Source organism: Jaculus jaculus, chromosome 5 (assembly GCF_020740685.1).
Source record: "Jaculus jaculus isolate mJacJac1 chromosome 5, mJacJac1.mat.Y.cur, whole genome shotgun sequence".
Lineage (NCBI taxonomy): Eukaryota > Metazoa > Chordata > Mammalia > Rodentia > Dipodidae > Jaculus > Jaculus jaculus.
The window spans coordinates 41,272,706-41,297,650 of record NC_059106.1 but is presented as its reverse complement, the minus strand read 5'-3'; the positions used below and the strand labels follow the sequence as shown (position 1 = coordinate 41,297,650).

Below are 24,945 nucleotides of genomic sequence, written 5' to 3'. Positions count from 1 at the left end.
CTAGCATGCTGCACAATTTAAAACTGATCCGTTTATAAAGACCGCTTTGAGCTGATACCTCCACTCCTAGAACCCCGTTCTCAAGCATTTAAAGTGTGAGCAAATCAGTGTGAGCTACCCAGGGTCCTGCAAAGACAGATGTATGCAAACCAAACATATGCAAACACTCTGATTTTGTTTAAAATGCCAATCATGGAGGGCTTTTTTTTTTTTTTTTTGAATCTGCAGGAAGGAAAAAAAAAATCCCAGGTGGATTTCCGGAGAGATGGCTCTGTGGCTAACTAAATTCAGGGTTTCTTGTTTCCCCCTTTTCAGCCTGCCGGGCTGGGGATTTTGCATAATGTAAATGGCGCTGGGACCGCAAAGCCCTCCCAAGGCTGCCTGGGGACTGTGGCGTGATATCAAGAATAGCCAGCAGAGGGCGCAGCAGCTCCAGACGCGTTCCTCTGGGCGACGTAACGGCGCGTGGGGCGGAGCGACGGAGTCTCGCGAGGTTCTCGCTCTGGAGGCAACTACGGTGCAGCATGGCGGAGTCAGAGGCACGGCTCAAGCTGAGTCCCGGGCGCTCGACGTGGCTCCGGGCCCGCAAGGCGCGGTCCCAGGTCGTTTTCAGCCGTCGGTGCCATCGGCGGCTCGGAGGCGTGCACCGATGCGAGCGGCGGCGTTTGCTGCGGCGGCGGCTGCTGCAGGCCCAGGCGGCTGGCGCGGACTGGAAGGAGAGCGTCAATCTGGGGTCGGACAAACCTACGACCCGGAAGCACAAGGCCTCGACCCCTAGCCCGGTTCCCTGTCGGGTACCGAGCCCGACAGCATTCCCTACGCCAGCACCGAGCATCCCTGCAAAAGACGCGGGCCAGTTAGTGCGGACGGTGGGCTTGGGCCGCATGGTGTTGATGCTGCCGGCCGAGGAGGTGGGTCTCACCCGGAGCTGCCCGGGAAAGAGCGAGGACCGCGGTCCACTGGCTGCAAGTCGGATTCGAGTCCATCCTCCTCGCAGCGGTAACAGGGCTTCCTGCTTTAAAAAAAAAAAAAAAGTCCTAGCCGAAAGGGCTTTTCATACTAGAAAAATTAATAGATCTCATTTATGCGGCACTAATGTGCCAGGGTCTTAAAAAGATGTTTTCAGGTGTTGGAAACTATTAAGTGCACTCGTAGCTCTCTGTGGGCGATTTTCGCCCTCTCTCTTGTGTTTGTTTACAAACCAAGTTACTTGCCATGAAGTTAATGAGGCAGAGCCAAGAGTCAAAACTGGGGCAGCCTGACATGGACTGTGCTTGGGATACTCAGGAGCCAGAAACTTGGCAAGCTGTGCGTCTTTTTCGTTAATTTTTGTTTGCGCGCGCGCGCGCGCGCGCGCGCGTGTGTGTGTGTGTGTGTGTGTGTGTGTGAGTGTGTGTGAGGCACCGTCACCTTGTGTGTCTGGCTTTTGTCGATCCTAGGGAATTGATCCTGAGTCCTTTGGTTTTGCGGGTTCTTTGAGACAGAGTCTTATTACTGCAAAGGAATTGTGAGATTGCAAATGAATGTCAGATCAGGAGGTCCATGAACTTGAGCTTGGGATTCTCCTGGCTTTGCCTTTTTTTAATTTTTTCTTTTTTGTTATTTGTTTTTTCGAGGCAGGGTCTCTCTTGGGTTCAGGCTGCCTTGGAATTAACTATGTAGTCTCAGGGTGGCCTCCAACTCACAGCGATCCTCCTACCTCTGCCTCCCGAGTGCTGGGATTAAAGGCGTGCGCCACCATGCTCATCCCCCCCCCCCCCCAGGTAGGGTCTTGCTCTAGCTCAGACTGGCCCTTAATTCACTATGTATTCTCAGGGTGGCCTCAAACTCATGGCAGTTCTACCTCTGCCTTCTGAGTTCTGGTATTAAAGGTGTACACCCCCGCGCCTTGCTGCCTTCCATTGTTTTCATCATACGTGCATGTGTCACGTGCATTCAGCTTTATGTAGAGGCTGGGGAATTGAATCTTAGCAAGCAAGTGCCTGTAACTGCTGAGCTATCTCAGCCCTGCCTTATGGTTGCCCAGGATGACTAGAACTCAGTCTGTAGCACAGGATGGCTTTGAACTCAGGGCAGTTCTCCTACTTAGCCTCCTGGGTGGTGGGATAGAAGGGGTACATCACCACCCCTGCTTGGATCTTTGATACTTTAATAACAATATCCATGATGTTTTTTCTTACTGTTTTTTTTCCCTGTTAGGGTTTTACTTTTAGTGGGGTCTGCCGTGTGACCTGCCTCTATGGCCAGTTGGAAATATATGGTCATACCATGGGCCATGGCCAGCCTGCCCAAGATGTCTTCTCTACCTATACCCACGCATACATAAGTATCAACGCGCTTTGTTACCAGATGCCTGAGAAGAGTGAAAAGGAGATCAGAAGGGAAATTCGGGCTCTGCTGAAACCTCATCTGAAACTGGGTACTTTGCTGACGGTCTTCCGTAATATGGCTAGTGATGTTATATGCTTGCTGGGGCTCAGGCAAAGTGCTTAGCACTTTTCAATAGCTCTTGAAACCCTCACAAGGGTTCTGAAAAAAAAAAAGTATTATTTTTACCATTTTGCACATGATACAAATTTTCCAAGGCCATGAAGCTAACAGTTGGCAAACCTGGATTGGGTGTCTCCGTCCATATGTGGAAAAATCAATCCTACTGTGTTATATCCTCAAAGGCGCAAACGGGTCAGCAGAGGAGATGGTAGTCCTGGAGTGTGGCAGAGTGACTGCTTCTGAGGTGTTTATTTTTCTCTTTGCAGCTGACAGACATTGGGTGCTAGAGCACTTTTCTCCTCTGTATTCTGTCATTTTGCTGGAGAAGCTGAAGAGCCCCCTTGTGAACTTTATAAGCAGCTACCCAGGCGTGTCAAGTGTGTTCTTGCAAGAGGTAAAGCCGGACTTCATTCAGCTTTGCTGGTTACCTGCACTAGAGAAGTCAAGCTAAATGGCTGTGCAGGAGGTTCTCTTACTGCGCAGTCTGTCCATCCTGGGAGTAGGGTGGGTGTTTTGGAATGTCACGCCACGCTTAAGCATGGCAGGAGAAATGAATGAGGGGAGAGGTGGTGGTGCTGTGGAGATGGAAAGCGTGGCAGCAACTGTCATGTCCACCACGGGGAGTTTATTTGCTTCCAAGGCCATGTGACCTTGGGAGGAAGAACCAGTTTTTTGTTGTTGTTTAGAGCTTATTTTAAATTATATTTTATTTACTTATTTGACAGAGAAAGGCAGAGAGAGAATGAGAATGAGTGTGCCAGGGCCCCCAGCCCCTGCAAATGAACTCCAGATGTGTGTCCCCCTTGTGCATCTGGCTAACATGGGTCATGGGGAATCGAACCTGGGTCCTTTGGCTTTGCAGGCAAATGCCTTAACTGCTAAGCCATTCTCCAGCCCTAAGATTTATTTATGAGAGAGAGAAAGAAGCAGATAGACCGTGGGCACACCAGGGCTTCTACCCACTGCAGTTGAACTCTAGATGCATATACCACTTGGGTATGGGGAGCAGAGTGTGCATTGGACTTATGCTGGGGAATTGAACCTGGGTCCATAGGCTTTGCAAGTAAGTGCCTTAAGTATTAAGCCATCTCTCTAGCCCTTGTTTTTTATGAGGCAGGTCTTACTCTAGTCCAGACCTGGAACTCACTCTGTAGTCTAGTATGGCCTTGAACTCATGGTGATCCTCCTGTCTTAGCTTCCTATCAAACTGGGAATAAAGATGTGCCCCATCACACCTAATACCATTACTTGGTGATAACCTGGTATCTGTAGGTAGCCTTGAACTTAATCCTCTTGCCCCAGGCTTGCTTGCTTTTTTAAGTTTTCTTTTTTTGTTGTTTTTCGAGGTAGGGTCTCACACTAACCCAGGCTGACCAGGAATTCACTATGTAGTCTCAGGGTAGCCTCGAACTCATGAAGATCTCCTACTTCTGCCTCTTGAGTGCTGGAATTAAAGGTGTGCACCACCACGCCTAGGATTTTAATATTTTTTATTTGAGGGAGAAATAGGGAGAGAGAGAGAAAGAAAGAAAGAAAATGGGCACACCAGGACTTCTAGCCAGTGTAAACAAACTCCAGATGCATGTGCTCCCTTGTGCATCTGGCTTACATGGCTTCTGGGGAATTGAACCTGGGTCATTTTACTTTATAGACAAATACCTTAACTGCTAAGCCATCTCTCCAGCCCCACGAAGCTCCTTTTTTGGATTTTGGGTTTTATTTTTTGTTGTTTTTTCAAGGTAGGGTCTCGTTGTTGCCCAGGGTCATCTGGAATTCATTCTGAAGTCTCATGGTAGCCTCGAACTCCTACCTCTGCTTCCCAAGTGCTGGGATTAAAGGTACCAAACCCAGCTCTTAATTTTGCTTATTTATTTGAGGGAGAAAGAGGCAGAGAGAGAAAGCGAGAGAAAATGGGCATGCCAGGCCTTCCAGCCACTGCAAAGGAACTCCACATGTATGCACCACCTTGTACATCTGCCGTCTGTAGGTCTGGAGATTCAAACCTGGGTCTTTCGGCTTTCAGGCAAGCACTGTAATCACTAAGCCGTGTCTCCAGCCATTACTGTGTGTGCACACATGCGCATGCATGCATGCCAGGTTCTCTTACCTCTGCAGATGACACTAAATGCTTCTGCCACTGCCCTTATGTGATTGTTGATGAATGGAACCTGGACCAACAGACTTTGCAGGGAAATACCATTGACGGCTGAGCCATCTCCCTAGTCCTTTTTTTCTTTGGTCAGGGTCTTATGTAGCCCAGTGTAGCCTGGATCTTGTGATTATCCTGCCCCAGTACTGCCGTCGGGACTACAGGAATGTACTGCCTTTCTTGGTTTATGTGATTGATGATCCACTGCAGAGCACAGCAGCTTGTTCAGTGCCTCAGCGGAAGGAATCCTGTCAGGAGGAAGCCTTGGCTTCTTGAGACACCGTGGGTCAGATGCACTCTGTCTGTCTGTCATTCTATCTGTGGGAGGAGGTGTGTGTATCTTTGTAATGCACCAGGGCCTTTGGTCTCTGCAAACAAATTCTAGACCCTTGGTGTCACTTCACTTTTTGTCTGGCTTAGTGGGTGGTTGTGGAATTGAACCCAGGCTGGCATGCTTTTTTAACCACTGAACCATCTTCCCAACCTGGCATTCTTTTTCTTTTGAGACCAGGTGTCATGTGTCTCAGGCTGGCCTAACACTTACTATGTAGTCAAGGATGACCTTGAGCTTCTGATCATCCTGTTTCCACTTCCCAAATTCTGGGATTACAGGCATGGGCCACCATGCCTGATCTATGTGGTGCTGGTGGTAAGGCCAGGGTTTACTGCAATGCAAGCAAGCATTCTACCAACTAGCTATATCCCCAGTGCCTACATGCAGTCTTTTTTTTTCTTCTTCAATTAAATTTTGTTTTTATTTGAGAGAGAGAAAGAAAGGCAGATAGAGAAAATGGCTGCACTAGAGCGTTCAGCCACTGCAAATGAACTCTAGACGCATGCACTACCTTGTGCATCTGGCTTATGTGGGTCCTGGGGAATTGAAACTGGGTATTTGGGCTTTACAGGCAGGTGCCTTAACTGCTAAGCCATCTCTTCAGCCCCTCTTTTTATTGTTTGAGAAAGGATTTTGCATGTAGCCCAGGTTAGCCTTGAGCTCATTATGTAGCCCAAGCTGCCCTCAAACTAGTGATCCTTCTTTCTTAGCCTTTCAAGTGCTGGGATTATAAGAGCTACCATGGCAGGCTCATACAAGCTCTTCTGTGGTGTCTTTGTCCTCTGTGCTTTTGATCTCGTGAGGGTGTGCTCTTCTGTATGGTGGGCACATTCCTGGTGAGCCTCCCTTAGTTCCATGCCGGTCCTGTGGTTTCCTCCCACTCCTCTTAGGACACCAGTGCACCTTTTCACACCTGTCCTCCACATCCCTTCAACTTTTTGCATATGGCTTTGTGGTTTGCTTTATGTTGTTGAAGCTTGTCCTTATTCATCCCAAAGCATCAGCCTAATCTATAGCTGTGGGTCCACTGTTCAACTTCTCATGGGCAGCTTCAGGAAGGGCGTTGCCAGACTTTCTGATGGCTTAGATTTGGGGTGGTGAGAGCAAGGGAGGGACCTTTTATTTATTTATTTTTGAAAGATATTTTAAAAGAGAGAAAGAAAGAGGCAGATAGAAAAAATGGGCTCGCCAGGGCCTCTAGCTGCTGCTAATGAACTCCAGATGTGTGCATCACCTTGTGCCTCTGGCATACGTGGGTCCTGGGGAGTTGGACTCGGGGCCTTTGGCATCTCATACAAGCACCTTAACCACCAAACCATCTCTCCAGCCCCCAAATTTCCTTTTAAGAACTATTTACACTTAGCAGAATGTGATGGTGCACACCTTTAATCCCAGCACTCGGGAGGCAGAGGTAGGAGAATCCCCATGAGTTTGAGGCTACCCTGAGACTACATAGTGAATTCCAGATCAGCATGGGGTAGAGTTAGACCCTATCTTGAAAAAACAAAGCAAAAATAAAAATTAAAAAAATTACATTTAAGCTGCGTGTGATGCTGCACGCCTTTAAATCCCAGCACTTGGGAGGCAGAGGTAGGAGGATCACTGTGAGTTCATGGCCACCCTGAGACTGCATATGAATTTCAGGTCAGATTGGTCCAGTATGTGGGTAGGGGCCATGCCAGGATCCCCTGCAGCTGCAAATGAATGCCAAATACATGGGTCACAATTTGTGTCTGACTTTACCTGAGTACTGGAGAATTAAACCTGCCAGGCTTTGCCAGGCCATCTCCCAAGGCCCAAAGTTTTTGTAACTTAGAACTCTATTAGGTTTAAGAGAAATATGCAGGTTTGTATTTTTTCCAACTTTCCTTAAAATTTAAATTGTTGTACTTCAGAATCCTCCTACGAAGATTAATTATGAATATGTAACTCTGAGGTCTGTTGGCATCAGAAGACAAAAAAAGAAAAAACGTATTTGCTTAAGTGAGAGCGCCTTTTCAGCACTGGAAGAGTTAGTCAGTGTTTGTTGTGGTGAGTAACCTACCTTGATGAATTTGGAACTACTGCTCATATTTAGTGTCCTAAAGACTGGCTGACGCCAAGGCTTGATGTTTGTTCTGCCTCCAGAAGTGGATGGCTGCCCTGTCATCTTGGTGTATGGAACTCAGGACATTGGAAAGTCCACTTTTATCCGGTACCTGGTTAACCAGTTGTTAAATAGGTAAGAGTGCCTTGCTATTCACATTGGCAGATTGCTAGGTTTTTGCAATGAAATAAAAATGTGGAGAAACTTTGAGGCAGGGTAAGTCTATTGTCCAGGCTGGCTTTGGAACTCAGGCACTCCCTTTGCCTCTTCTTCCCCAGTGCCACAGATAGGGATAAGTCACCATGTCTGGTTTGATTGGAGAAACGTTCTGGGAATACACCCTGACTTGTAGAGTTACTACACTTCCAGAGCAGCTCAGCTGGGCAGTGACACCCTTTCTTGTCCTCTTCATGGAAGACAGTGACAGCTCCAGGACAGGCTGATCCAGCCTTGCCTATAGAGGAGGAGGAATGTGGTCTCAGGATTATGTTGGGTCTGGTCTGGGTGTCATTTGCAAACTTAAAGAGCAGGGGTAGTCTTGCTCTGATGAGAGAGAGAGAGGGAGAGAGAGAGCCAGATAGAGAGAATGGTGGTGCTATTGCAAAGAAACTCCAGATGCATATGCCACCTGGTGAATCTGTCTTACGTGGGTCTTGAGGAACCGAACCTGGGTCCTTTGGCTTTGTAGGCAAGGACCTTAACCGCTAAGCTATTTCTCTAGTCCCATCTCCCTTGTTTTCTTTTTGAGAGAATTGCTTTGTTTTTAAGGCAACACAGCATGCGTGTTTAAGTGGATGCTGGCCATGCCTGTACTATGACAGGCATCTTGGGATTTCCCACTTAGAGCTACATAGGGTGGGTTGTACCATGTCTTTTCGTAAAGTCGTCGTCATGTGCTTCTCTCCCTTCTGCAGGGTAAAGCGAGTTACGGTTTCCTTTCTTTTTTAAAATTTTTCAGTATTTCCTGCGTTGACTATTTGGAATGTGATCTGGGGCAGACAGAATTCACTCCTGCTGGTTGCATTTCTTTACTTAACATTACAGAACCAGTTCTGGGTATGTATTTATATTTCTTTCTTGCTTGCTTTTTTTTTTTTTTTTTTAAGGTAGGGTCTTGCTCTAGCCCAGGCTGACAGTATGTAGTTTCAGGGTGTCCTCAAACTCATGGCAGTCCTCCTACCTCTGCCTCCCAAGTGCTGGGATTAAAGGTGCCTTCTTTTTGTTTTTTCAAGGTGGGGTCTCACTCTAGCTCAGGCTGACCTGGAATTCACTATGTAGTCTCAGGCTGGCGTGGAACTCATGGTGATTCTCCTACCTCTGCCTCCCAAGTGCTGGGATTAAAGGCAAGCACCGCCAAGCCTGGCTCCTTTTTTTTTTTTTTTTCTCAATTTTTATTAACATTTTCCATGATTATAAAAAATATTCCATGATAATACCCTCCTCCCCCTACTTTCCCCTTTGAAATTCCATTCTCCATCATGTCCCCTCCCCATTTCAATCAGTCTCTCTTTTATTTTGATGCCATGATTTTTTTCCTCCTCTTACAATGGTTTTGTGTAGTAGTGTTAGGCACTATGAGGTCATGGATATCCAGGCCATTTTATGTTTCGTGGGAGCACGTTGTAAGGAGTCCTACTCTTCCTTTGGCTCTTACATTCTTTCTGCTACCTCTTCAGCGTTAGACTCTGAGCCTTGGAATGTGTGGTCGAGATGTTACTCAGTATTCTAGTCACTTCTTTCCAGCACTATGATACCTTCTGAGTCATCCCGAGGTCACTGCCATCTGAAAAGAGAAGATTCTCTACCCAAAGTGAGAGTAGCATTAATATAAGGGTATGAATATTAAGAAAAGTGTGTTCTTTTTAAGATTTTATTTTTATTTATTTATTAGAGACAAAGGGAGAGGGAGAATGGGTGTGCCAGGGCCTATAGCCACTGCAAATGAACTCCAGACGCATGTGCCACCATGTGCATCTGTCTTATGTGGGGCCTGGAGAATCGAACCTGGGTCCTTAGGCTTCATAGGCAAGTGCCTTAACCGCTAAGCCATCTCTCCAGTCCTCTCTTTTTCTTTTTCTTTTTCTTAAGGCATGGTCTCACTGTAGCCCATGCTGACCTGGAATTCACTCCAAGTGCTGAGATGACAGGCATGTGTCACCATACCCACCTGTATTTCATATTTCTTTTTTTTTTTTTGCAGTATTATTTTAATTTATTTATTTGAGTGCAGCAGAGAGAGAGAGAGGGAGGGAGGGTGGGAGGGGAAGAGAGAGAATGGGTGTGCCAGGGCCTCCAGCCACTGCAAACGAACTCCAGATGAATGTGCCACCTTGTACAACTGGCTTACATGGGTCCTGGGGAATTGAGCCTCAAAATGGGGTCCTTAGGCTTCATAGGCAAGTGCTTAACCACTTAACCACTAAACAGTCTCTCCAACCCTTATTATTATTATTATTATTATTTATTTTCGAAGTAGGGACTTTCTCTAGCCCACACTGACCTGGAATTCACTATGTAGTGTCAGGGTGGCCTTGAACTCACAGTGATCCTCCTACCTCTGCCTCCTGAGTGCTGAGATTAAAAGGTTGCACCACTATGTTTTTTGTTTTTTTGTTTTTTTTTTCCGAGGTGGGGTCTCACTCTAGCCCAGGCTGACCTGGAATTCACTATGGAGTCTCAGGGGTCCTTGAACTCATGGTGATCCTCCTATTTCTACCTCTCAGTGCTGGGATTAAAGGCATGCGCCACCACACCCTGCTGCGTGTACCACTATGATTGGCCTTATTGTTATTATTTTTTCTTAGTTTTATTTATTGAGAGAGAAAGAAGGAGGAGGGGGCAGATAGAATGGGTGCACCAGGGCCTTCAGCCACTGCAAATGAACAAACTTCAGATGCATGCATCACATTGTGTATCAGGCTTATGTGGGTCCTGGGGAATAGAACCTGTGTCGTTTGATTTAGCAGGCAAGTGCCTTAGCTGCTAATCCGTCTCTCCAGCACCTTATTCTCTCCCTCATTTTATTTTATTTTATTTTATTTTATTTTATTTTATTTTATTTTATTTTATTTTATTTTATTTTATTTGTGTGTATGTGAGAAAGAGATTTTATTGACTTTATAATACTTAAAAGAAATGGTGGGCTGGAGAGATGGCTTAGTGGTTAAGGCATTTCTTGCAAAGCCAAAAGACCCAGGTTCAATTCCCCAGCACCTATGTAAGCCAGATACATAAGGGGGTGCATGCATCTGGAGTTCGTTTACAGTGGATGTTGGGTCTGGCATACCCATATTCTGTCTCCCTCTCTCTCTCAAGTAAATAAGTAAAAATTAAAAAACATAAAAAAATTAAAAGTAATGGTACTTAACCCAAACTTCTTTATGAAAGTATAAAATATGGGGCTGGGAATGTAACTCAGTCCCAGCACTGGAAAGGCTGAGGTAGAAGGATCACAATCAGTATGAGCCTGTGCTACAGAGTGAATTTCAGGTCAGCCTGGGCTAGAATGAGACTACCCCTGGGGCAAATATATGTGTGTGTGTAATGAAACATGAGTATATATTTGCTAAATCTGTGTTCTTTGTGTAACTGTTCCCCTGGCCTCCAAAAACCAGAGCATGTTTCCATTGTAGGAAAGGGAGCTGTGTCTTATTTTTGTTCTGTGTAAATTAGAAACACACCTTGACCTAATACTGACATCTTATATATAACGTTCTGTAAGTTAGCTGAGAAATGAGTATGGATGAAATGCTGTTAGCAGTCTCCAGAGTTAATTGCAAATTTTCCTTAGTTATCCTGTTTCAGAATGCAATATAAAATAATGTCTGCTTTTTTTTTGTTTTTACAAGGTAGGGTCTCACTCTAGCTCAGGCTGACCTGGAATTCACTATGTAGTCTCAGGGTGGCCTTGAACTCACAGTGATCCTCATACCTCTGCCTCCTGAGTGCTAGGATTAAAGGCGTGTGCCACCACGCCAGCTCCAAGAATTTTTTTTTTCTTCCAAGGTAGGATTTCACTCTAGCTCAGGCTGTCCTGGAATTCACTATGTAGTCTCAGGCTGGCCTTGACTCACAGCAGTCCTCCTACCTCTGCCTCCTGAGTGCTGGGACTAAAGGAGTGCACCACCATGCCAGGTCTATTGAGGTGGGGTCTTCTTGCTCTAGCCCAGGCTGACCTGGAATTTATTATGTACTTTCAGGGTGGCCAGCAACTCTCAGCAATCTTTCTACCTCTGCCTCCTGAGTGCTGGGTTAGGATTAGGGTCCGTGTGGATAGAATCTTGCATTTTAAGTTTTTAAAAAATTTCACTTATTTGTAATTTCATTCTTTTGGGTTTTTGAGATAGGGTCTCACTCTAGCCCAGGCTAACCTGCAATTCACTATGTAGTCTCAGGGTGGCCTCACATGGTGATCCTCCTACCTTTGCCTCCCAAATGCTAGGATTAAAGGCATGAGTCACCATGCCTGGCAAATCCTGCATTTTAAAAAATTTGTAATATATACAGATTATAGTCATACTTTTACCTGTTCCTTAGAGTATGATTCAAGGATACTAAATCCATTCACAATGTTGTGGAACCCTTAAAGCTGTCTATACCTGACAGCGATTGACTCAAATGAAGCAGTGTCCATTATACAACCCCTAACTCTTCCCTTAGAACCATTCACAATGTTATGGAACACTTATCACTGTCAATAAATACCTGACAGTGATTATTTCAAAATGAAGCAGTGCCCATTAAGCTTCCCTGTGCCCTATCACTTGGTAATCCTTGGTAGTAGCTTTCTAGTTTTTCTGCCTCTTTGAATTTGTCTGCCCTCCATCAGAGAAGTGGAGTCATTTGGAATCTGTCCTGTTTTCAGTAGCATAATGCTCTCAAAGTCATTCATGTTAGAGAATATATCAGAACTTCTGGAGTTCAGGATTTGGTACTTAGCACCGAGGAAAAAAAAGAAAACCCAAAACTTGTTGGATATGATGGTACACACCTTTAATCCCAGCATTTGTGAGGCAGAGGTAGGAGAATTGCCATGAGTTCAAGGCCTCCCTGAGACGACATAGTAAATTCCAGGTCAGCGTGAGCTAGAGTGAGACCCTACCTAGAAAACCCAAAGTAAAATAAAACTTAATTTCCTTTTTTTTTTTTTTTGGTTTTTCTTTAGCTGTTCAAATGTTGATACACACAGGTTCTGTGTGCACAGCAGAGCTTTAAAGAACAGTAAAACACAATTCTCAGTTTTTATACAAGTTGAGGAAATTATTTCTTTGCAGACACCAGAAGTCCACAGTAAGTCAGAATGCACACACTTCTCTTTGTATCTCCAACACCACCTCAGCCTCTATGCCTAGTTTCAGTTTTGAGGTAATCCTCCTGCCACAGTCTGCCAGGATTCTGATGTGTAGCACCATACCTGGATTAGTCAGGGATTGCTGAAGGTTATTAATTGAACTTTCATCAGGATGTAATCCCCACAAAGGTAGAGATTTTATTTTATTTTATTTTATTTTGTTCATTTTTTATTTATTTATTTGAGAGTGACAGACACAGGGAGAAAGGCAGATAGAGGGAGAGAGAAAGGTTGGGCGCGCCAGGGCTTCCAGCCACTGCAAACGAACTCCAGATGCGTGTGCCCCCTTGTGCATCTGGCTAACGTGGGACCTGGGGAAACCGAGCCTCGAGCCAGGGTCCTTAGGCTTCACAGGCAAGTGCTTAACCACTAAGCAATCTCTCCAGCCCAAGATTTTATTTTTTATTTCTAAATACTAGTGTATGATCTAAGGCTTGCATTCAAGGTTGGTAAATTAACATGAAACATTTATTTATTTATTTATTTATTTATTTACTTTTTTATTTGAGGGTGCAGAGAAAGAGGCAGGTAGAGAGAATGGGCACACCAGGGCTTGTAGCCACTATAGATGAACTCCAGGTACATGTGCTACCTTGTGCATCTGTCTTTCCATGGGCAATGGGAATCAAATCTGGATCCTTCGGTTTCGCCAACAAATGCCTTATCCGGTAAGCCATCTTCTGCAGCCTGGCGATGTATTAATTTGTTCACAGATGTGCCCCAGGTACCTTGAACAGGTGTAGCAGACAGTAGTTAAATGAATGGCTATTATCAAGACATAATTGTGATTAATTGGGTGTATAAGACTGATCATGTCTTTGCGTAAGTTGAAAGCTTAGTTTCCAAAAATGGAATTATAGGTGCTTCTCTCAGATTTCCCAAGGATTTTTGGTAGGGGTGGTAGTGTAACAAAACCCTCCACACTGCTCTGGTAGCCCTGGCTTAATTTCTTCAGTTTGGTAGTATTGGGGATGAAACCTCTGGAGCATTATGCACTTAGTCACTGTGATCTCTGTCTTCCTAGGACCACCTTTCACCCACCAGAGGACACCACAGAAGATGGTATATTATGGGAAGACGTCTTGTAAAAATGACTGTGAGAATTACATTGAGATAGTCAAATACGTATTCAGCTCTTACAAGAAAGAGTCCCCACTTATCATTAACACGATGGGCTGGGTGACAGGTAAGGCCATGTACAGTCATTATAAGAAAAACATACTACATATTGGGATTGCATGTGATTTTTTTGGTACATGTATGTGCTGTATAATGATCAACTATGGATCTCCTCACATTTTTGGTATTTGGAAATAGGATCTCAATAGCCCATGAGGTAGTCTAGGATGACCTTGAACTTCCTAATCCTCCTGCTTCCATCTCCCAAGTGTATGGAATTGCCTGAGTGTGCCACCATGTCACACTCCCTCCCTACGTAGCTCAGGATGACCTTCAGCTTCAGATCTCTGCCTCCCTCTTTTTTTTTTTTAATTTTTATTAACATTTTCCATGATTACAGAATATATCCCATGGTAATTCCCTCCCTCCCCACCCCCACACTTTCCCATTTGAAATTCCATTCTCCATCATATTACCTCCCCATTACAATCATTGTAATTACATATATACAATATCAACCTATTAAGTATCCTCCTCCCTTCCTTTCTCTTCCCTTTATGTCTCCTTTTCAAGTTACTGGCCTCTGCTACTAAGTATTTTCATTCTCACACAGAAGCCCAATCATCTGTAGCTAGGATCCACATATGAGGGAGAACATGTGGCACTTGGCTTTCTGGTCCTGGGTTACCTCACTTAGTATAATCCATTCCAGGTCCATCCATTTTTCTGCAAATTTCATAACTTCATTTTTCTTTACCACTGAGTAGAACTCCATTGTATAAATGTGCCACGTCTTTATTATCCACTCATCAGTTGAGGGACATCTAGGCTGGTTCCATTTCCTGGCTATTATAAATTGAGCAGCAATAAACATGGTTGAGCACGTACTTCTAAGGAAATGAGATGAGTCCTTTGGATATATGCCTAGGAGTGCTATAGCTGGGTCATATGGTAGATCAATCTTTAGCTGTTTTAGGAACCTCCACACTGTTTTCCACAATGTCTGCCTCCCTCTTGAGTGCAGAGTAGTGGGATTACCAAATGCACTACCCACCTTTACCACTTTTTTTTTTTTTTTTTCTTTTTCTCTTTTGGATTTGGGAACAGAGTCTTGATATGTAGCTCAGGCTAATCTCAAGCTTATGGTGTTTCCCAGGTGCTAGGATAACAGGTGTATGCTGCCGTATCTAGTATTATATTTATTTGTGATAAAAACATTTGATACCTTTCTGCCAACTTTTTGAAATCTATAATGCCTGCTTCTTTCTTTCTTTCTTTTCTTATTTTTGTGGGGGGAGTGGGGGTTCGAGGTAGGGTCTCACTCTAGCCCAGGCTGACCTGTAATTCATTATGGAGTCTCAGGGTGGCCTCAAACTCATGGCCATCCTCCTACCTCTGCCTCCTGAGTGCTAGTATTAAAGGCCTGTGCCACCATGCCCAGTTTTGCCTGCTTCTTTCTTTCTCCTGTTGAACTCTAACTTAATGCTCCTCTTCCCCTACTTGTGACTGCCTTTCTGCATTTATAGTATGTGGGATAACTTTTTTTTTCCCCAGGTACGGACTTGTTCTAGCTCAGGCTGACCTGGAATTAGTCTCAGACTGCCCTCAAACTCAAACTGCACCCCATGCCCAACTTGAAGATAATTTAAAAAAAAATTCTTTGTTTAATTTATTTACTTGCAAGCAGAGAGTGAGAGAAATAGAAAAGAGACAGACAGAGAAAGGGCACACCAGGGCCTGTAGCCACTGCAAATGAACTCCAGACACATGTATCCTGTGTGCATCTGGCTTACGTGGGTCCTGGGGAATCGAACCTGAGTCCTTTGGCTTTGCAGACAAATGTCTTAACCACTAAGCCATCTCTCTAGCTCCCCCCCTTTTTTTTTGAGTTAGGGTTTCACTCTAGCTTAGGCTAACCTGGCATTCACTATGTAGTCTCAAGGTGGCCTCGAACTCACGGCAGTCCTTCTATCTTTGCCTCCTGAGTGCTGGGATTAAAGGTGTGCGCCACCATGCCCAGCTAAATTCTTCTTAAATATTTTATTATTTTTGCATGTGCCATCTTGTGCATCTGGCTTACATGAGTACTGGGGACTTGAACCTGAGTCCTCTTTAGGCCTTGTAGGCAAGCACCGTAACCACTAAGCCATCTCTCCAGCCCTAGAGATAACTTTTATTTGTTTATTTAATTTTTATTTATTTATTTGACAGATAGAGAAAATGAGTGTGCAAGGGCCTCCAGCTGCTGCAAATGAACCACCTTGTGCATCTGGCTTATGTGGGTCCTGGGTCATCGAATCTGTGTCATTTGGCTTTGCAGGCAAGCGCCTTCACTGCTAAGCCATCCATCCAGCTCGATAAATAAAATAGTAGCCTAGGGGCAAGGGATGTAGTTCAGTTGTTAAGAGTATTGGCCTAGCATGGATGAAAATCTGGGTTCAGTTCTCAGCACCTCATAAAACTGAGCATGGACCTAGGTGTGGTAATGCATGCCTTTAATCCAACATTCCGGAGCCAGAGGTAGGAGGAGTGCTGTGAGTTTGAGGACACCCTGAGACTACAGAGTGGATTCCAGTTCAGCCTGGGCTAGAGCTAGACCCTACCTTAGAAAAACCAAAAAATAAAAATAAGATTGCTCAGTGGTTAAGGCATTTGCCTTTGTTAAGATGCTTCAGTGGTTACGGACATGTCTGTGAAGCACTCATGCTCGACTCTTCAGGCACCGTAAGTCAGACACAGCGTGACACAGCAGTGCGAGGTTGCGCATGCGCACAAGATGGCGTCCACATTGGAGTTCCATTGAAGTGGCCTGCAGGCCCTGGCATACCCGTTCGTTCTTTCTTTTTCTCTCTCTCATACAAAAAATAATTATTATTAGGCTGTACATGGTGGCGCACGCCTTCAATCCCAGCACTTGGGAGGGAGAGGTAGGAGGATCACCGTGAGTTTGAGGCCTCCCTGAGCCTACGTAGTGAATTCCAGGTCAGCCTGGGCTAGAGTGAGACCCTACCTCAAAAAAAATTATTCAAAAAAATTTTATTTGTTTGTTTGCAGGGAAAGGGAGAGAATGGGCACTCCAGATGCATGCATTACTTTGGGCATCAGGCTTTAAATGGTTACAGGGGAATTGAACCCAGGTTGTCAGACTTTGCCAACAAACACCTGTAACTGCTGAGCCATCTCCAGCCCATGGGTTATGTGTGGTATGCGTGGTTTTTTTTTTTTTTTGTTGTTGTTTGTTTGTTTTTTTGTTTTTTAGTTTGTTTGTTCTGTTTTTTGTATTTTTTGTTTTATGAGGTAAGGTCTCAGTCTAGGCTGAGCTGGACATTCAATTGCAGTGGTAGAGACCCGAGGCCCTAGTGTACCAGTGCACTCATTCTCTCTTTCTCTCTCCCTCTCTCTTTCTCTTTCTCTTTCACTTTTGCTTTCTCTCTCTTACACACACACACACATAATTTTCAGGTCTAGAGTGAGACCCTACCTCGAAAAACCAAAAAAAAAAAAAAAAAAGCTCTCACTTGGTTGCCCATGCTGATGTTAAACTTGCTGTGTAGCCCCTGGGTATCATTGAGCTGCTGTGCTTCTCTCATTCCCCTTACAGATGAAGGGCTTCTGCTGCTTATTGATCTGATCCGCCTGCTGTCTCCTAGCCATGTTATTCAGTTGAGTTCTCCCAATAGTAAATACATGCCCACCCTCACCTCAGAGTATGTGGATGACATGGACGGCTTGTACACAAAAAGCAAAATCAAAAGGAGATACCGAGGTTTTCAACTTCCAGAATTTGGAGACAATTTGGAATTTATTGATGAAGAGAAAGACTCAAGCCCTGTTTTCTTCACTGGACATAAGCTAATGTGTGTGCGCTCAGAGTTCTTTTTTTGTAGCAAAAATGCAAGAAATAGGTAAGTGAAATGTCATTTGCCTAAAGAATTTTGTTTTCTACAGTTGAATAAAGCATTCTATTCTCTCTTCCTGAGCCAGGTATCGTGGCGCACGCCTTTAATCCCAGCGTTCAGGAGGCAGAGGTAGGAGGATCATTGTTAGTTTGAGGCCACCCTGAGACTACTTAGTGAATTCTAGGTCACCCTGTGCTAGAGCGAGACCCTGCCTCAAAAAGAAACAAACAAACAAAAAAAAAAAAAACGAAAAAGTGATGGAAATGTAGCTCAGTTGGTAGACTACTTACCTAACATACCTGAAGCCCTGTATTTGATCCCCATCACCTCGTAAAGTGGGGTATGGTGACATATACCAGTAGTCGCAGTAGTGGAGTGGAGGCAGGAGGATTAGAAGTTGAAGGTCTCATCAAAAACAAGTTCATTCTCAGCTATAGTAATGAGTTTTAGGCTTCCTGGATTCCATGAGACCCTAACTGAATGAATGAATCAGTAGATGAATGAATGCATAAATACAAAGAAAAGAGTACTCCTAAGGTTTTTGATATTTCATCTTTCACAACTATGCATTTAAAGAAGGGGAATGAGGTATTTACAGTGGAAAAGTGGTTTCAATTGCTGGGAGAGCTTGGTGGTCTTTTTAGGCCTCCTGTTTGGTTTGGTTTGGTTTTGGTTTTGGTTTTTCAAGGTAGGTTCTCACTTTAGCTCAGGCTGACCTAGAATTCTCTATGTAGTCTCAGGGTGGCCTCAAACTCACCGTGATCTTCCTTCCTCTGCCTGCCGAGCGCTGGGATTAAAGACTTATACCACCACTATGTCTAGGTAGGACTTGCTCATGTTAAGTTGGAGATTTTTTTTTTTTTCAGTGCTGGGTGCTCTGCCAGTGAGCCACACCCCAGCTTTAATGTGTGGACATCTTTGAAGCGCAAAGTCAAGTCCACTGTGCTATTCCAGATGTTTTCTGTTTGATGGCCTCCCTTCAGTTACTAAGTGGGAGGTGGAGTGTTAAAAGTCTCTACTTATATCCCTCTGCTTTACTTTTCAGGGATTCCTATAACAGAATTTTCCGAGATCTGGCAGTATTAGGTTACCTTAGCCAGCTGATGCCTCCACTGCCAAAGCCACTTAGCCCTTTACACGGTCTGACACCCTATCAGGTAATCGGAATGCTGGGAGAAACCGTCTTTGTTTACTGATTAGACACTTCCTTGGCTGCCTATGCACCAGGCACTCTTCTGTCCTATATAACTCTCCACTCTAAATCTTCACAACAGCCCTGTGATTTCCCCCATTTTTGAAATGGAGAAAGTGAAATAGAAGCTGAGTTACCTACCAAAAGCTGCAGAGCTGACATTGGTTCTAGGTCGGCCAGTTCGGCATGGGCATGGGTGTACTTCCATGTGATGTCGATTACCTGTGCTTTCCTTTTCTTTTTGGCTTTGTGAAGTAGGGTTTTGCTCTAGTCCAGGCCGACCTGGAATTCACTATGTAGTCTCAAGCTGGCCTCAAGTTCTAAGCGTCCTTCTACCCCTGCCTCTGAGTGCTGGGATTATAGGAATGCACCACTTTGTAGGCAAGTGCCTTAACCGCTAAATCATCTCTCTAGCCTGATCCCACATTCTTTTTCTCAGCTAACAGTGTTTTATTTTGAAGACAAAACAAGTAGCATTTAACTTAACCAAATTCCAGAAAAAAAGACTGCCGGGTTTTATACAAGAGAAAATTGCTCTCAGGTTTCATCTGAAAACTGAAGCCTTTGAAGAACAGTTTCTGCTTGTAGTGACATGGGTCAGGTGTGTGTCTAAGAAGTTGCTTTATGTTTGTGTCTGTGGAGACTTATGTATAGCCAGAGTGAAGCAATGCACAGTGACATGGCGAGTGGTCAGATTGACTTACCTATACTCTGATGTGCTCCAGCTCTGCCTTGAGAAGTAAAGGGATCAACCAGCAGGCCGTTTTACAAAGAACTTTGATGTCAGAGAACACTTCTAAAAGTCTAACATAGATTCAAAGTAATGGCTAAAGTTATATACAGGGAGGGTTGAGGGGCAGTTTGTGTTTTCAAAGGCAGATTTTAGCCAGGGGTGGTGTCATGCTCTTCTAATCCCAGCACTTGATACATGGAGGATCAAGACTCAGAGTGATTTTGGTTGCATAATGTGAAGCCACCCTGAGACTATGTAGTGAATTCCAGGTCAGCATGGACTAGTGTGAGACCCTTCCTTGAAAAACCAAAGAAAAAAAAAAGAAAAGAGAAAACTAAAGAGAGCTAGAGTGATGGCTTATTGGTTAAAGGCGCAAAGTCAAAGGACCTAGGTTTTATTCTCCAGGACCCACGTAAGCTAGATATCCAAAGTGGTGTACGTGTTTGGAGTTAACAGTGATTGGAGGCCCTTTTTTGCTCTCTTTTTAGCATTATTCTCCAGTTTATTTTATTTTTTATTTTTTTATTGGAAACTTTCATAATTGTAAACAATATCCCATGGTAATTCCCTCCCTTGCCTCGCTTTCCCCTTTGAAACTCTACTCTTCATCATGTCCCCTCCCCCTCTCAATCAGTCTCTCTTTTATTTTGATTTCATGATCTTTTCTTCCTATTAGGATGGTTCTGTGTAGGTAGTGTCAGGCACTGTGAGGTCATGGATATCCAGGCCATTTTGTGTTTGGAGGAGCACGTTGTAAGGAGTCCTACCCTTCCTTTGGCTCTTACATTCCTTTGTTTTGTTTTTTGTTTTTGTGAGGTAGGATCTTGCTCTAGTTCAGGTTTACCTGGAATTCACTCTGTAGTCTCAGGGTGGCCTTGAGCTCATGGTGATTCTCCTACCTCTGCCTCTCAAGTGCTGGGTTTAAAGGCATGCACCACCAGGCCTGGCTCTGACTCTTAACATTCTTTCTGCTATGTCTTCTGCCATGGACCCTGAGCCTTGGAAAATCAAATTTTAAAAAACTGGGCTGGAGGGATTGCTTAGCAGTTAAGGCGTTTGCCTGCAAAGCCAAAGGAGCCAGGTTTATTTCCCCAGGACCCATGTTAGCCAGATGCACAATGGTGCGCATGTGTCTGGAGTTTGTCTGCAGTGGGTAGAGGGCCTGGCGTGCCCGTTCTCTCTTGCTGTCTTTCGCTCTCTCCCTCTTTTTGTGTCAAGTAAATAAAAATAATATATTAAAAAAAAAAAGACTGGAGAGGTGGCCCAGTTTCAGTTCCCCAGTACACATGTAAAACCAGATGCACAAAGTGCGTTTGTCTGGTTTGTGTATAGCAGCAAGAGGCCCTAGTGTTCCTATTCATACTCACTCTCTGTCTCTGCTTACTGATAAAATTGTTAATTGACTATTTCGTGTGTGTGTGTGTGTATTTCTATATATATATTTTTTTTTTGATTTTTTTTTTTTTTTTTTTTTGAGGTAGGGTCTCACTGTAGCCCAGGCTGACCTAGTATTTACTCTGTAGTCTCAGGGTGGCCTCAAACTCATGGCAGTCCTCCTACTTCAGCCTGCCAAGTGCTGGGATTAAAGGCATGTGCCACCGTGCTCTGCCCCTGGTTGATTTTTCTTTCTTTATTTATTTATTTAATAAAAAGGTTGTACTTTTGGGCTGGAGAGATGGCTTAGCAGTTAAGGTGCTTGCCTGCTAAGCCTAAGGACCCATGTTCGCTCTCCAGATCCCATGTTAGCCAGATGCACAAAGTTGAGGCAAGTACAAGGTTGCATATGCCCACTAGGTGACTCAAGCTTCTAGAGTTAGATTTCAGTGACTGAGGCCCTGGCATGACAATTCTCTCTCTCTCCTCTCTGTTTCTCTCTTTCTGTTACTCTAAAAAAGATAAACAATTGAAAGTTTGTACTTTATATCTCCTTTCTGCCACCCCTGTTCTGCTGAGTGTCTTCCTCTGTGGAGTTACTGATAATCATCATGTTGACCTAGCCAAGTCATTCATTCTGGCGGGTGTGGGGAGGGGTACATGGTCCCTCAGGTCATTCCCACCCACACTGAGTCTCTCATAATTTTTCTACCCCCTCTTCTGCTTTGTTCTTTGAGCCTTGGTGGGCATGATAGAATTGGATTTAGGGGCTGAAGAGATGGCTCAGAGGTTAAGGTGTTTGCCTACAAAGCCCAAGGACCCATGTAAGCCAGAAGCACTAAGTGGCGCATATGTCTGTAGTTTGTTTACAGTGGCAGGAATCCCTGGCAACCCCATACTCATTTTCTCTGTTGGTCTTTGTCTCTCTTTGTCTCTTTCTTTCTCTGTTTCAGATGAAAAATGAGTAAAATTAAAAATAAAAAAAGAAAGACATTTGGTTTAGTGTTGAGTTCTTTCTAGCCTCTGGATCTCTGTTTTGATAAGTTTGAGTGACCACAGTGTCTGTTGCCATTTCCCTGGAACTGGTTTTCAGGCTAGCCATGAGAGAAGTATTCATGTCACCGCTTCCTCTGCAATGACTTGTTCTGAGCAGATGAAGTAGAGGTAAAATAAATTTTGTTCTGTTTTCTGAAGTAGAATCTCACTCTAGCCCAGGCTGACCTGGAATTCACTATGTAGTCTCAGGCTGGCCTCCACCTCAAGGTAATCCTCCTGCCTCTGCCTCCCGAGCGCTGGGATTAAAGGTGTGCATGCAGTTACTTTTTAAAAATGAAAAGAGAAAAGCAGCCAGATTTTACATAGTTATATAGCCTTGAACCTTGCTGTGTTGCAGTGAGAAGGAGACACTTGCCTGATGGAAGTTGATCTTTTTCATGGCACACAGGAGCTCCTGCTCATCTTCCTGCTCGCCTCCATCTCCTCCTCACGTATCTTGATCCTACATTTCCTGCAGTTCCTCATCAGTCAATGTCTTGGCTACCTCCTTAGCCACAGGCCTCAGATGTCTTGAATGACAACTCTTCACTTGCTTAATCAAGTGCTGTCCTTTGCTCTGGTCCTGTTAGCTTAGGTTATTGTATTTTAATGAGAATAAGACCAAAGCCTGGGACTTGGAAATTTGGAGTGGACCTGGAGCCCCCCCAGGCACCCTGCCTGAAGAGTTCAATCCACTCTATTTTTTGTGAGCAATCTTGCAAGTGAGCCATTATAGTACACACTTAGAATTTCTTCCCTTAGGAGACAGGTAGGAAGATTATAAGCTTGGAGTCAGCCTGGGCCATGTAGCAAGTTATTATCTAAAACAAAAAGTCTTTCAAAGTAGAAATTTGTAAGATGCACATTTATTTTCTACAGGTCCCTTTCAGTGCCGTTGCACTCAGGATTATTCATTCTGATGTCGCCCCCACCCACATAATGTACGCTGTGAATGCCAGCTGGGTTGGCCTTTGCAAGATTGTGGATGACATGAGGGGATATACGAAGGGGCCCATCCTGCTGGCCCAGAACCCAATATGTGACTGTTTGGGCTTTGGTGAGTCAAGGGTAAACCATGTTCCTTCCCTGTAGCAGTGAGTCCACTTCTACTTGAACATGTCTCAGCTGAGGAGGTCAGGAAGGAATCTGACCCTTTGTTTCTCCTGCAAGCTTCTCTGAGTCTAGGATTCCCACTGGCCTTGGCTTATTCTCTTCTTCCTGGACACCTTTTCTAAGATTATCTTTTCTGTTGCTAGAGCTTTAGCTGGATCTGTAGGTGAATAGCCCTTCAGCACAGCCACACCTGCTTTCAGACACATTCAATGGACACCTGCACTGAGGCCCTGGTGGGTGTGGCCCTGAACTACTCCATCCTTTCACAGGCATGCATGTGATCCCTTCCAAGACTGTTGTCATCCACTACTACTCATTCCCTGCCTACTGTGCTGTATCCAGCCTACTGGCAAATCTGGTAACTGCTATCTTAAAAAAGGTTGGCTTTCTCTATCTCTTCTCCCTGTGTGAACCAGCTACTTGCATGGGGTTACCATTTCTCTCTTCAAGTCAATCCCTGCAGTCAGGGGACCTGACCAGATATAATTGTGCCACACCATGCTTCCATTGCACAGGTGAAGGTCTGCATGTGATCTCCAAGTAACTTTACCAAGTCTACCTCAGAAAAGTCAGTGTTTTTGGAGTTTTGGAAAGGTGCTAAAACTATGTAACTGCAAAGTAGCAAAACCTAAACAATGAAATGCACTGTTGAATTTGTGCAACACATTGAGAGCCCAGTGTTCACAAGTACTTCCATAGAAGTTGTATCCTTTGGTACCAGCCATAGAGAGGAAATGGGTGGTTGAGAGCCAGAGTCTTTGAATGCTCTATGTGGCGGCTTTTTTCACCTTAATTACAATTCAAGGCCTTCACGTTAGCCCATTTTGGTTCCTAACAGCTGAACAGAAAAAGTTCAAGAGTCTTTGAGTTATACTTTGTATTTCCAAAGCAAAGCAGACTAGAAATTCAAATCTGTTGTCAAGGCCCTTCTTTAGGTTTTAGTGGTGGGGAGTGTTAGGTGTCTCTAGCTAGGCTGACTTCACTGTTGGTCTTGAAGGCATCTGTAGAGGCATTGACATGGAGAAGCGGCTGTACCACATCCTCACCCCTCTCCCCCCAGAGGAGTTAAGGACTGTCAACTGTCTGCTCATCGGGACTGTTTCCATTCCACAGTGTATCTTAACAAACCAGGTAAGCATGGTAGGGACAGTGTTGGGGTCCTCAAAGTGTCTAAGATCATGAGTTCAGTCACAAATAGTCAGGAGCCCTAGAGTAGTGCCCTTACTGCAAGAGGCAGGATGAGGAGCAGAGGTGGACCCCACAGGACTGCACCCCTGAGGAAGTCTTCAGAGGCACCTATGCTTGCTGGTCACAGTATGCTGCCATCATCTCTCATGGTTGTTGGTTGGTTGGTTTGTGGAGTCTAGTTGGACAGAGGAGGTGCAGACATGCCTGTGGCTGGCTGCTGCCAGGGCACTTTGATGAAGGGAACTAAGTGTCTCAAGATCCAGAGGTCCATATCCCTTCTCCCTTTCATGCTGGCTCTCCTGGGAGGGTGCACTTGCTGCTTGAGGTGAGTCTGGACTGTTTCCATGCAGTTTCTTTGTGCTTCCATTTCAGCATGGGCTCAAAGGTGCAATTCCTTACATCACAACAGATTACAACTTTAAACTTCCTGGAGCTTCTGAGAAAATTGGACTAAGAGAAGCTAAGCAAGATATAAAGAAACTATACCCTAAGCATGGGTTTTATCAGACTTTTCTACCGGGAACTGTTTCTGTACAGTCTGCTGTCAGCAAGCTGGGTGCGGTTTAGTGGTGTGTGGGTGGTGGTCTTATGGGCAGTAGGAGAACACGCTGCCCTAATAAGCAGCAGTTTCTCACACTCCCCCTTCCCTCCCCTCCCCCTTTTTCTAAGTAATTGTTTTGTTTGTTTTTTTTTTGTATTTTTACATTTTATTTATTTGCATGGGTGGATAAGCATGCCAGGGTCTCTTGACGCTGTAAAGGAACAGTAGACGCATGCACCACTTGATCCAGCTTTACATGGGTGCTGGCAAGTCAAACCTGAGCCAGCAGGCTTTGCAAGAAAGCACTGTTTTAACCACTGAGCCACTTCTTTGGCCCTTTTT

General features: G+C 44.6%; 1 protein-coding gene across 1 annotated transcript; it reads left to right on the top strand.

Moving 5' to 3' along the window:
• The first annotated feature begins 524 nt into the window (after nucleotides 1-524).
• Nucleotides 525-24,795, top strand: Nol9 (nucleolar protein 9). Its single transcript, XM_004657399.2, has 12 exons — nucleotides 525-911; nucleotides 2,200-2,419; nucleotides 2,757-2,884; nucleotides 6,869-7,004; nucleotides 7,101-7,194; nucleotides 8,018-8,115; nucleotides 13,434-13,595; nucleotides 17,130-17,433; nucleotides 18,473-18,584; nucleotides 22,641-22,818; nucleotides 23,872-24,005; nucleotides 24,435-24,795. Exons 1-12 carry the CDS (start codon nucleotides 525-527, stop codon nucleotides 24,627-24,629), a joined length of 2,148 nt encoding a protein of 715 aa, XP_004657456.2. The 3' UTR covers nucleotides 24,630-24,795.
• Nucleotides 24,796-24,945: the final 150 nt, after the last annotated feature.

Coding starts and splice junctions, on each gene's coding strand:
- Nol9 (XM_004657399.2), top strand. CDS start 525: ATGGCGGAGTCAGAGGCACGGCTCAAGCTGAGTCCCGGGCGCTCGACG. Junction 7,005..7,100: donor GTTAGTCAGTGTTTGTTGTG/GTGAGTAACCTA, acceptor TTCTGCCTCCAG/AAGTGGATGGCTGCCCTGTC. Junction 22,819..23,871: donor ATGTGACTGTTTGGGCTTTG/GTGAGTCAAGGG, acceptor TTGGTCTTGAAG/GCATCTGTAGAGGCATTGAC.